This window comes from Poecile atricapillus, chromosome 2 (genome assembly GCF_030490865.1).
Source record: "Poecile atricapillus isolate bPoeAtr1 chromosome 2, bPoeAtr1.hap1, whole genome shotgun sequence".
NCBI lineage: Eukaryota > Metazoa > Chordata > Aves > Passeriformes > Paridae > Poecile > Poecile atricapillus.
This window is the reverse complement of record NC_081250.1, coordinates 16,568,699-16,582,016: the sequence shown is the minus strand read 5'-3', so window position 1 is coordinate 16,582,016 and position 13,318 is coordinate 16,568,699. Positions and strand designations below refer to the sequence as shown.

The window sequence follows — 13,318 nt, the reverse complement described above, 5'->3', positions numbered from 1 at the left end:
AGCCAGGCGCCGCTGCCCCTCGGGCGGCTCCGGCCCCGCCGCCCGCACCGGAGAGCCCGGCCCCGCCGAGCGCCGCCGCCGGCCCCCGGTGCGCTGCCCCGCCGCCCCTCACCTGGATGTAGTTGTTTTCGCAGTAGTCGGCGACTCGAGTGAGGTTCTGGTAGCTCTCGAGCAGAGCCCGCTTGCCAGAAGGGATTTCCTCCTCTAGCAACATCTGCAACTCTGCCATTTTCCACCCCTCCGCATCGCTTCCTCTTGCATTAAAGAGACAGCGGCAGCGCCGGGCTCGCAACCCGCCTGGTATTGTGGGATTCCTCCTCGCCTCGCTTTCGTGAACGCTCGCTTTCCCCACCCATCCTTCCCCCTCCGAGGGGAGGGGAAAAAAAAGATTAAAAAAAAAACAGACCAAGAAAAAAAGAGGAAAAGCCCGCCCCCGCTGTGCGAAGGCAGCCGGGAGTTGTAGGCAGGCCCGGCCGCATGCGCGGGGCGGCCGCCGCTCATGGGCACCGCCCGCGGCCGGAGGGACATGGCGGGGCCCGGAGTGCGCTGGCCCGGCTGGCTGCCGGACTGTCCTTCTGGGAGCCCAGAGACGAAGTGATACACTGATGTCCATCCCCACACCCCGCTCAGAAAAGCCCCGCAGTGGTGACCGGAGACAGCGCCTCTCTGCAGGAGAGCCCAGGAGGGTCTGGGAGGGAAGCGGTGGTTGGCTGCCTGCCTTGAAATTTGGAAGATCGCAGATCTTAGGTTTCCAGTTAGGTTGGGAAAAGATCTCTGAGATCATCGAGTCCAATCTATGACTGAACACCATGTCAATTAGACCACAGCCCTAAATCCCATGTCCGGTGTTTCTTTAAACATCTCCAGGGACGGTGATTCCATTACCTCCCTGAGCAGACCATTCCAAAGATGACAAATCACTGGTAAGGTGTTAGAGGGATCATGCATGGGGGCAACTAGTCCCTTCCAGGGAGTTACCCCATGGGGGGGAGGGAGAAATACTGAATCTAAGCTGTGTAGATCTTCCTCAAGGCCTGCTCACTAACGATTAGTGATTGTCCAGATTTAGGTTCAGAAGAAGAGCTTACATACTTGGCTGAGATAAATACAGTATTCCTGCCACTCATTTACCTCAGTTGTTAATCATTGTTCAAGGCTTCCTCTGGCTGTTTGCAAAGGTATGGAAGACAAAGGTCTGTCTTAGATTAGTAAAAGATTAGTACAATCTTTCTTGCATGTGTTTTTTGTAAGCAAAATCCTGATTCTGCAGTCATGCCAGAAGAGAAGCCAGTAACAGCAGGTGACTGCTTTGCTGGATTGTCCGTGCCTGCTTTTGCAATGAGTAACAGGACCAGAAGAAGCCATCTCCAAGGCTCTGCTGTTCATGCCATGTGCTGTGTGTCTGCACTCACAAACACAAGCACAGTTAGTCCTTGAATTTTAGTAGTTATCCCAGAGAAATCCACACAGTGGTAAAAAGTCAGTATGCTTCAGAAAAAAACCAGTCTCAAGCACATTATAGTAAGAGGAGACTGCTTTATCTCTGCATAAGCATGGGACATTTTACCTGTTCTCTGTAGTCTGTCTCCTGTTTGCAGTACTGCTGTGCTTTGGTGTACTTCCTACTGTCTCTAAATCAAGGTGGAGGGAAAAAAAATAGATCTCCCTTCACCTCTGAGGTTAGCAAAGTCCAGCATCTCAGCCCAGAACTGTAGAGGCAAGGATGAAAGGTAGGAGCCTGGAAAGGACCAGTGGGCCTGGGGAACTCTTTGTAGCTGCAGTTACAAAAACCACCCCTGTGTGGGAGCAGCCAGAAAGGTACCAAGAAAATTATTTGAGAGCTCTTTGAGGAGCCAAAGGGGCTTGTATGTTTGCAGCACTTGTTGTGGCTTAGAAATGCATCTACATTGCTATCTTCTGATGGTTAATTTACTTGACAGCTTAGAAAAATTGTTTCCAAAGGAGTTTCAATAGCTCTCTTTAGGGCAGCATTTAATTTCCAATAAAACACTTTATTTTTGATTCCTTTTAATGTCAAATAATTCAATTGGTTTGTATTGAGATATTGGCAAGCTTTAAACATGTCCTGGGGCAAGTGTGACCAGAACCCCTCTTGGGCACTGTCTTCTCCTTGTTTCCTGTACTGACTTTTCCTTGTTTCCAGCTATACATTAAAAGACAAAGACAAATTTGATTTTGCTATTCACTTTGGGTGCAAATTGCTTAACACCCATTGGCTTGGATGAGTCTGTAATTGCCTAGAGATCGCAGACTAGCTTCATGGAAGCTGTTGACATTCCCAAAAGTAGCAGAATTGTTGTTGGCTCTTCTTAAAATGTTACAGCTGCCCCTGTAGAAGAAATGACATATGTGTGGGGCTTTGCCCATCAGCTTTTTTCAGTACGAGAGAAATGAGTGGCATGTGTTTTGCTAATGTATTGTGCTTCATTTCAGTGAGCAAGCTTGTCCTGCAAGCCCGTGGCAGGACAGCCACTGAGCACGCAGTGGGGGCTCCCAGGAGATGCAGCCACCTCGCACAGTGGAGCAGTGGCTCCAGGAGGGCTTGCAGCCTCGTGTCCTGCTGGACTCGACCTGAAAGGCCTTGCACAAACCCCACCCAGTGTACTTCGAAATGTTCTCACAACTCATGAAGACCTTGGAGGAGCACATCAAAGGTCGCCACCTTGTGACAGCTGCGTTGAGGCTTTTCTGCACCTGCCGTGGCACGGCCAGGTGTTGTCCCCACGCCCACGAGGTAGACCTGGGGTAGGTAAACTCCCAAACTGGCTCCAGGTCCGCTCCTTCAGGACCTCTCAGCTGGGTGCCATACAACCATGGCAGTGCTGCTGTGAGGGCACTGACACACAGTGTAAGATGTACTGGGAATTGTGGTGTAGATACGCTCAACTGATTAGATCAGCAGGCCTTATTAGCTTCTGCCCCATGCTAGCCCTAAATAACTAAATAGCTTTCTAAATAACTCTCTGCAGGGTCCCTCAAGTGTCTTTGCAGGGTGTTGCTCGTATCTGAGGCTCTTGGAGGGTGCATTGACTCAGGTGCAATAGATTGAAGCTGGCTCCATGAATCTGCATGGTGTGTACACCGAGTGACTCTAAAGCACCTGAAAAAGTGCAAATGTAACAGAACCAGCGCTGAGCCACAATCAATAAACCTTGGGCTTGAGCTGACATTTGCTGAAGATAGTAGTGTGCATCTAAACTGCGTTCACTGGGGTTTCTTTCCAGAAACTATTTTATTCTGTCATTTTTTGAATTTTGGTTTAGTTTGTTGGGTTTGGGCTTTTTTGCTCTGTCACACTTTCTCATTGCACCAGACAATAATCTGCTGATTAGAAAAAAATTATCTAACTTACACAAGATACTTCGAGTATGTAAAAGAGCTGGTAATTAAAATTTTCCTGGCTTGGGCTGCTGGACTGGCAGAGGAAAACATGTAATTATGTCCATCAGTCTCCACCTAAACAATCACCCAAATGAGATCCTACCCAGAGTAAAATATGCTTGTATATTTCTCAGTGTCTTATATATCTATAACTTTACCTCTGAGATTTTCTCCTCTTCAGTGGGGCATGAACTCTAGGGGCAATCCTGTCTTTCAGGACAATAGGGACAATAGGCCATTTTTGGCTGGGAAAGAAAAATGTGACTGTATTCTAAGTGCTGTTTAGAACAGCAGCAGAGTAGCAGTAGCACAGCAACTTCTCCTGCACTGTAATTTGGGTAGCTCTGTAACTGTCTGTTCCCTTTCCTTGACCATAGATTGGCATGTGTCTTTGTTTTTCCCTTGGGAACGAACAGTACTTGCTTCAGTAGTGTTGATTGGAAAATAACCCTTTATTTTTTTGTTGGACCATTTCTCAGCTGGATTGATTCCTGATTTGGTTGTTTAGCTGCACAAGCGCTTCTGACAGTGCAATGGAAAGGGAGATGAGGGATCTAAGGGGGCAGCTGGAAGCATAGAGGACACAGGGCCTGTTCAGATCAGCCACATCAGCTCTGCTGCCAAATGCCAAGTCTCATTTTCTCGTAAGAAAATTTTTGTTGATTGCAATGGTAGTTACACAAGTATGGCTGTACTAGGGCAAGCCTGTGTGACTACTTAATACTCTTAATGTTTTTTTTTTTCCTGGTACCAAAATTTGCTCTGCCAGTTTAATAGCTGCCCAAGAAGATGCATAGCTGCATTGGGTTGCTTTCCTTTGCTTTATCACAGAGCTTTATTTAAGAACCAGAATAATTACCCATATTGATATTTCAGTTACCATCACAGTTTGTCTGAATATTGCAGAGATTAATGGGGCTGTATCTGCATTTTGGAGACTGTTTGTCATGCACTCTGCACTCTTGTGGTCACCTCCACATGCCGTTTTTCCCTATTAATGTTTTTAAGGTTTTCATCACAGCTGTTAACAACTGGAGGTGCTGCCTCCTGGCTTGCCAGGGAAGCAGGGGTGTTTGGGGCAGGACTGCACCCCTGAGCTGTTGGGGACCCCAGCACAGCCCCCTGGCAGTTGCTAGGCAGCCACGAGCTCTGTGCAGCACAGCCAGCACAGCCAGCCATTGCTAGGCAGCCTGAGCTGCTGGGGAGCACAGAAGTAATAAGATTCAAAATTGCAGCTTCAAGAATGCACAAGATAAGAGTGGCAAAAAATAAATAGTTTTACTGTATTTTGACATGACCTTTCTCCTCTAATATATTTTCACTTGCAGGATTTGCCTTCTGTCTCAACCTAATTTTTCATAAAACTCTCTGTTCTTCATCCCTCCTGTGTACTTATCTTTGCTCCTCAGCAGTACTCTGGTGTCAGCAATCCTCCTTTTCCATCACCTCCGCTACCCTTTTCGCCATCTGTCATCTCAGTTGCTCTTCTCCCATGTTCCACTGTATCCCTTGTTCCTTTGGCCTCTTTAATATTTTAATATTTTTTAATCTTTTCATTCTTGCATCTTTCTCAGCTCAGCCTCTGGCCTTTAGGTTGTCTCCTTATTTTTCCTTTCCACTTTCACTGTATCAAGGAATTCCTCTCCTATTTTCCATTCCCAGCTACCAGTCTAGATCCCTTCTCCTGCTGTCACTTCCAGCTGCCCATCACAAGGTAGGCTTATCTTCTTAATCCCTCAAAATAGGACCGATGCATCCACTGTCCTAAGAACATGGGGAAAATGGGGGACTAGACCCTGGTGGTGCAGCCAGATATGTGGAGAATCTCAGGCAGCTCATTTCTTTCTCCTAGACCTACAGAGAGGATGGCTAATGTATGACAAATGACAACTTGCTTCTAACACCACTAACAAATAGTGCTAAACTGTTTTGCTATGAAAACATTTTGAGGAAGCTTTGACTTTAGAGCAACCACTTAAAGCAGGAGGTGGGCTTCTGGCAGTAATCCTTTCTATTAGCATTTTTTTTTCATTCTTTTATTTTATGGCTTTGGAAAGGTAATTTAAATATGAAAAGAACCATCTTATTGCAAGGGGTAGGCATGGAGTCAAAGTCAGCTTTTTGAATAGACCCATGCAGGTTTGGCATACTCATTAGAGGGTGGGTAAGTTGGGATTTCCTGAGCTAATAGCTGTTTGTTGGAGGATGGCAATCCTTTAAAATGGAAGAATTTATTTGATATGTATATATGAAATAAAAATTTTCCTGGAAAAGGTTTTTCACCCTGCATAGAGTTTCTGGTTAAAAGTAGACAGAGACACCTTGCCCAGAAAAAAATAAATATTTGCATAATGAACAGTGAAAGGGAATATAACAGATCTAAAGACAATTCTCCCGTGACTCTAAACTTAAGCAGGCACTGAAAGGGTAGATGGCCCATATCAGCAGTGTCCTACTTGCTCAGCTCTTTGGAGTAAGTATCCCTAATAGGAAGAAAAAAATTGCTTAAGGTCTTGGAAAACATTTTGAAGTCCGGAAACACCTTTAGTACCATTTCTGGTCTATTTGCACTGCTTTATAAAGGCTATGAGAATAGCACAAACAAAAATGTTCCAGGGAAAACACATATAGAGCCACCCCAAGCTTAATGAGAGTGACTGGCTCAGACATGGGTTTGCAGAGCTGTAACTGCTTCCTTGAGAAGCAGAGTCTAAGATGGCTTTGCAAGTTCCTGCTACACTGCAAATGATGCCTTGAGACCACTGCCTAGTGCTGACCACAACTCTGTTGGACTACATTTACCACACACAGAACAGAAGTGTCTCTGGTGTTTCTTGGAGCAGCTCCACTATCTGTGTTTTCCCTCTTCTCCATCAGTTCCCAGTCTTCTATGACTCCAGATAATGGAGAGTTGATTGTACTATACAATATATACATATATATTATATTATAGTATATTATAGTATTATACATTATAGTATATATACAATATACTATCACGTAGTTTATCCACGCCTCAGAATTGATTACTTCATGGTCCTGGCTGTACCTAACTTACCCTATATATACCTAGACTGATTTATTGCTTATCTTCAGTACTTAGTTTCTGTGTTTGGTACAGTGCATGAATAAAAACCAGAAAACAGTAAACATCTGTGTTTCGGAGCCAACACTTGAGCTATCCCTGTGGAATTTTTTTTACCAATTAAAATTACTTATCTAAGTCCCTTTTTATTCTTAAAAAAAAAAGGAATGAAAAGCTTATCAAATTGTGCTTTGCATAATGCGGAACTTTAAAATAATATATTATTGTGAAGATAATCTAATTGCACAATTTTTCATTGTATTTGAGGAAATCTGAGCATGGATAGGAATTACTTTTATGTTCTTTCTGTTTGAAAGATTGGTGTTTTTCTAAGTGCCACAGTTTTTTTTTTGATGCAGATTAAAAGCATTCGTATTCTGTACTGATTAATTGGTGTGCCTCTTTTGCATTTAAATATATACTTCATTGAATTGCAGTTTTCCATCACAAAGCAGAAAAGAAAAAATAATTAAATGATAACATCATGCTACTGCAGAAGAAGTGCTATTTCCCCAATAAAAATAAATATTTGACAACAATTTTGCAGTGATAATATTACCAAGCACAGTATTTGGATGGCAAAATAAGGGACAACATAATAGTTTTTTTTTCAGCAAGTGAAAACACATTACAGTTCTTGGGTCTGTTCCAGCTCCCAGTGAAACAGTAAAGCTTCAACTGGAAGCAATGCTGAGTCTGTAGGGTTGAGCGGTGTTTGAAAAGGACCATCTTCAATAGCACTGAAGGCAAAAGGGATCAGACTGGATGCACAGCAACCTTCAGATACGGTTGTATACTAGAAGATCACTTCCACACTAAGATAACATTGACATTCTCCTTGGTATTGTGCCAGTCAGAGCTCAAACACAGACTGTGCAGAAATGAGGGTAAAAAGTCATTACACACAGACTGAGGCTATTCTCTGTTGGGAACATTTAAAAATAAATCAGGCCGCTTAGTTCATTCCAACAAAATTTAAAGGATAAGCTTCGGACATTCAAAACAAATAGGAGGGGGTTCTCCTGTTACTTTTCATTACATAACAGGAACAATCTCTTGTGCCTCTGAGACTGATTACATCTCAAACTTAGTTTAGATATTAATCAATCTCAGCAACCACTTCTTGTTTCCTGTAGCATAATGCGGTAAAAATTGTCCTTTAATTACCACTAATGAAAGTTACCTGCAGTGAAAGTGAATATATGCCACTGGAAAATGACTTGGTTCAGAGGGCAGCGAATGCAAATATGAACAATACTAATGATCCACAAGCACAATTAGAAGTGAATATGTAAATTACTGATGACAGCTTCCTGCTATGCTCAACTATTTGCTGTCACCATTAGCTATGAATGTTTTAATTTATTTGGTCGTCACTATAATAATTCCACAGTATTTTTCTGGCCAGTGTGTTTCCTAAGGTGGTGGGGACTTTTTAGTCAGTGGCATTTAATAAATACATATCTATTCAGTATTAAAAATATTTCTAACATTCTTTAAAATAATTCTGAATGTGAGATGGATAATTATGCATGCCATCACTTCCCTTTAAATGTCTGACGCTTCATTCTGTATCTGACATGTTTGTACTTCTCAAAATTTCTTCAATATGTAAGGTAGATCCTGTCTATGTTTTTATATCAATTAAAAGATGCCTCACAGCTAGATATCTTTTCTTACATGCTAAGAAAAAAAAAGACTCATGCTGTTCTGACTGAAAAAGAGATTAAGATGTTGTTTTACATTGAAGATGTATTATAGAGCCCTCACTATACTGTATGTGAAATTTGCAGGTTTTTTCCCCCTTGTAAAGCTTTGCTTTTAGTTGCTTATACCTTTCTCAGTCTTAATTTAGCACAAGTAGCACATATTTCTATTTCAGATTTTATTTTTCCTCTCCAAGGAATTTGTGAGACAGAAAGAAGAAATGCTTTCTGTAGCATCATTACAAATATTTCAGCCACGAAGTTACTCCAGGAGCTCTCTATTTTGAATGAAGAAGATAGTTAGCAGAAGGTAGTTTCAGGGCCATATCTCCTGCTCTTCCTGAAAAACCTGACAACATTTGGTGAATTCCTGAAGTTCTAGAACTAATATATTTGCATACTCTTAATAGCGTTTATAAGAGCTAGAATTTGTCACCTGAGGAACTGGGATGTGCTGATAATGTTCCAGTGTGCACTGCAATGATTAAGGGATTTTTTCTGCACTTTTTTTTTCTTTTCTTTTCCCATACAGTATCACTGTGATGGATAATGGCATAGAGGGATTGTATCCCTGGCATCCCTAATGTAACAGTATGATGAATTCTGGGAGAAGAAATAGTGCAGGCACTTGCATGGGCCAGACAGAAGGGGCATGTACAGGTGTAAAAGGGGAGGAAGAGGAAGAAAAGGTAAAGAGGAACTATGATGAGATTGAAGATTGTTTAGATATGGTATCTGATCACAGCAGAGAACAGGTGGGCCGAGGAAAGCACTAAAAAACTACAAACTTTTCCTACACTGGATCTAGACTTGGCCTCAGGACTTTATTTTCTCTTGTTTTCTCACAATAGGCAAAAAATTCACAGGAATCTGAGGACTACAGTCTATGATCATTGCCAATTACTCCTGCTGTGTAAAGGTCATTTGCTGTAGATCTGAAAAATCAGATCTTGATGTTGGTACTTATGTTGGCTACCCACCAAACTCTTGGCAAGTTTAAACAATGTATCGGCCAGCTAATGACCTATGGCTAATACATTTAATTTTAAATTATTTTTGTTGTGTGACCAAAAGGTTCCTTATTTCAGAGAAGAGAATTCAGTATTCAAATGCTTTCTTGTTCTGCATTAGAAAAAGAGCAGCAAATCTGACATACAGCACTTCATTCAAAGATTTGTCTTCATAACTGAAAAAGCCTAATTTCAGTAAACTCTTCAGGTATTATTTACAATAGCCTCCTGCTATAATAGTCCATTAGAACAATAAAATTGCTATAAAGTGATTTCCCATTACAGTTCTGTGATGGATATAAACTACATGAACCTGTAACCCAAGCCTGTAGCCGATGCTGTTCCATTGCTGTGGTTCAGCTGAAAGCTGGGAGGTGTTGGCTAAAGCAGCAGCGAGCCAGTCCCAGCCCTGCCACCTTCCAGCAGGGTCAGTGCTGGCCATCACGCAGCAGGGTTAGGCTGGAGGCTGGCAGCTGCCAAGCATTCCCTTGGTGCATGGCAGACAGCTGCATTTTCTGGATCGGAGGATCACTTGTTCTTCTACTTAAGCAATCTTAGAAAAACTTAGCAAAGAGCTTTGTGAATATTGTGTATAACTAAGTGCATAACTAAGATACTAATAGGAGGTTATCCACTACATATGTATATATGTAGAATATGGCAAAATTGTCCTCTGTACTTTATATCTGGCTTTTTATACCCTCTAATTTTACATGTACCTACTGAAAAAGGCCTGGAGCTTCCAGTCCATCAGCTGTCAGACTCTTCCACAGTCCGCTATGGTACTGGACAACTTGTGCAGTGCTAAGGGTAACACTGCCATATAACTTTTCACAGATTTGCATAGAAATGTACTTTTCAAAGATTTAGTGAAGCCACAGGGGAATATATTTATTTATAAGTGCCTAGGAATAAGGATCACAGCAACAATGTAGCGATTTATGTATAATCCATTGCTAATGCTTATTCACAAAATAGACTGTATAAATTATGGTATCTAATGCATAACTATTTTTGTATAAAAGGTTTTAATCAAATAAAAGGAAATATCCAAAGAAGATCAACAAAGCTGGTGAAAGGGCTGGAGAATAGGTCTTACAAGGAGAAGCTGAGGGAGCTGGGGTTGTTTAGCCTGGAGAAAAGGAGGCCCAGGGGAGACCTTGCCACTCTCTACAATTACCTGAAAAGAGGTTGTAGCCAAGTGAGGGTTGGTCTCTTCTTCCAGGTAACAAGTGACAGGTTGAGAAAAAATGCCCTCAACTTGCACCAGAAGATGTTTAGATTGGATATTAGGAAAAAATGTCTTCACTGAAAGGATGGTTAAGCATTGAAAAAGGCTGCCCAGGGAACTGGTGGAATCACTGTCCTTTGAAGTGCTGAAAAAACATGTGGATGGAGGACTTCAGTGGGGAACATGGTAGTGCTGGGTTGATGGTTGGATGTGATGATCTTAGAAGTCTTTTGCAACCTTGACAATTCTAGAATTCTAAGTAATTTTTATTCATATGCAGAGTAATAACAAAACTATTATATCAGTTTCAAAGTCATGCCTTAATTTATGTTGGAAATCTCACAACAGCAGGCTGGATTTTGTGTGTTCCTCCCCCCCTCCCCTTGCCAAGCAGATTTCTCCTATCATTTGTCTTCTGAATTTGTGTAGGAAAACTTAAAAATAATGATAGGATATGTTTTGCCCTCAGCTGGCATGTATTTATATATTAAAGCAATATACCACATATATGATACATCTCATATTTCTTATGCTTCTGTGTTGGTTAGTAGGAAGAGATTTAGTCACAAGATGGTTTATTTTCATATGGATCAGTAATCTGAAAGCTAAAATCGGGACACAGAAGCAATAAGTCTCTGATTTTAGCTGGAGGGTTGGTATGAATTTCTTCCTTCCTACTATTCCTGACATTTAGAAATCTGGTTTGATATTTGGTTATATTACTCAATAATCAATCCAGAATAATTTAACACATCTCCTACCACTTAAAGTTATTTGGTTTTGCTCCACCATTTCTCAATATCGTGCTTGTAGAAAGGAAAGGACAGAAATTTGAATACTATGAAACGCACTGCCACATCTGTTATACAGGGAAGGCCGTGTTACATGATCAAAGAATTAATCCTATCTACTTAATACAGATGTTTAAGACACACCTGACTTTTGTGCAGGGGTGAATGGATAAATGTGTCTACCTCATAAATATCCTGCTCCAGCAGGATAGAAATACCTGTTACTGTATTGCAAAGTGCTTCAGCTCAGCTGTGGGAGCCTGGTTCTTCAGGGCAGTGTAACTAACCCCAGGCACAATCCCAACTGTGCTGTGACCATGGAGGTTTGCTCAGACATCTGCATCCATGCAAGAGGCTTGCACTAGAATGGTTTTGTGGCCAAGATTTGGCCATCCTCACACTGCCCCACCAGGATAAATCTGTAATAGGCCCTCTAATGTAAACTGTTTGATTGAACCTGCTTTACTCTGTCTGGAAGAGGGAGAGGAGCATTAAGGAGAGCAGTTTCAGAGGCAGATCAGAGGGGCAGCAATCAGCAGCCATAGATATGCAGGAGGTGGTCACCTCAGCCTCTTGGAAGTAGCTAGCAAGGAATGTGTGAATGCAGCCTGAATTTGTGGAAAGAGGTTTTAAAAATTATTCACTTTATTAAAATGTAATTTGCCTCTGTCAGTTAAAATGGGGTGAAGATTGAAAATTAGTAATTTGTTCTATTTTGTTTTTCATTCCCAGCCTTGGATTGGAGAGGGAATTCAGTTACGCTGCAGGGTGAGTTGACACCCTTGTTCTGGCACCATACTGCTCTTTTGAATAGTGCCTGATCTGTGAGCTAATCTGATAAATGAAGACATTTTGTGCACACATGGTGTGCATTTTAAAGAGCTTCAGTGTGTTAACAAACTGCTCAAATATGGTGGGCCCCACAAAAGTGCACAGAAAGCACATAATTTGAGCCACATGAGAAAGAGATGCAGACCTGAAAAAGGAAAGAAGATTCATTTGGAATGACTGAACAGCCACCACTTTCAAAAGAGCTGCTTTCTAGGATAGGCATGAGCTTTCACTTGCTTTTACTACAACTATTTAAAATGTGTTTTCTCAAATCATTCCAAATCACTTTTCAATACCTCTTTTTAATAATGTAAAATATCAAGACCCATTGATTTGGGGGCTTAGCTTGTTTCATTGCACCTTCAAATTTCCCATTTCAAGACATGTAAGCTCAATATTTTCAATATTTGTGGTCAAAAATGTAATAATTTTATAATTTTTGCACATATTTATTCTGTTATCATTGATTCCCTATACCAGTTAGGCCACACATTCTTTAATGTAATACATTACAATGATGCTTTGGTGATGCAGATGACAGCATCCAGCAACCATGAAGCTCTTTCACAATGATTTAGAAAATATCCATCTGTGAGTCCTACTGTGAGTGCAAATCTGAGTCAAGAAATAAGGAGAATGGCAGGTGGCAGGAGAATAAGCCACAAGGCCAGAATTCCCGACAGCCAAGTGCTTATGTTGTACATAATATGTACATAGGATTTAATTTTATTATTACAAAATCAGTGGGATGCTCAGGATGTTGAGCTTGAACATGTTCGTAAGTCAATACAACTGCTATTTTATCTGCAAAAGACATTTGAGCTGTGGTTACAGTGGTTTGGTCTTTGATTCGTGAATGTCTTTTGTTCCTTCCTCTGTCCTGCACACAATTTTGGATTATTTATGCAGAATAAAGGGGAAGCTGTGGTGGGAGTGGGGTCAGAAGGTTTGTGCTGCCATGTGATCTGCAGCACAACCAGCCTAATCCATGGGAGGAGCCTGCCTGCAGTGCTGCATCATCTGAGGTCTTGATTACAGGAAAGACATGGACCTATCAGAGCAGGTCTGGAGGAGGCCATGAAGACGATCAGAGAGAGGGAATGACTCTCCTATGAGGAAAGGCTGAGAGAGTTGGGGTTGTTCAGCCTGGAGAAGACCTTGTTGTAGCCTTTCAGTACATAAAGGGGACAAACATTTTATCAGGGTCTGTTGCAATAGGACAAGGGGTAGTTTTTAAACAAAGAGGCAGTAGATTTGGACTA

At 41.8% G+C, this 13,318-nt stretch overlaps 1 protein-coding gene and 1 long non-coding RNA gene across 13 annotated transcripts in view; one reads left to right on the top strand and one right to left on the bottom strand.

Annotated features, from left to right (window-relative positions):
- Nucleotides 1-394, bottom strand: part of ABI1 (abl interactor 1) — a 77,413-nt gene extending 77,019 nt beyond the window's left edge. For 7 of the 12 annotated variants that reach the window (XM_058832968.1, XM_058832975.1, XM_058832971.1 and 4 more), the window contains exon 1: nt 113-393. In XM_058832968.1, coding sequence (XP_058688951.1) covers nt 113-229 — 117 coding nt within the window. In that variant the 5' untranslated portion in view covers nt 230-393. Of the gene's footprint in view, nt 1-112 lie in introns of all 12 variants that reach the window. The other 5 variants (XM_058832965.1, XM_058832972.1, XM_058832967.1 and 2 more) reach the window with 1 other exon arrangement.
- A 174-nt stretch (nt 395-568) lies between these two features.
- On the top strand, nt 569-3,498 carry LOC131576357 (uncharacterized). Its single transcript, XR_009276965.1, has 3 exons — nt 569-923; nt 1,064-1,178; nt 2,455-3,498. It is a non-coding gene; the product is annotated as an uncharacterized LOC131576357 (long non-coding RNA).
- Nucleotides 3,499-13,318: the final 9,820 nt, after the last annotated feature.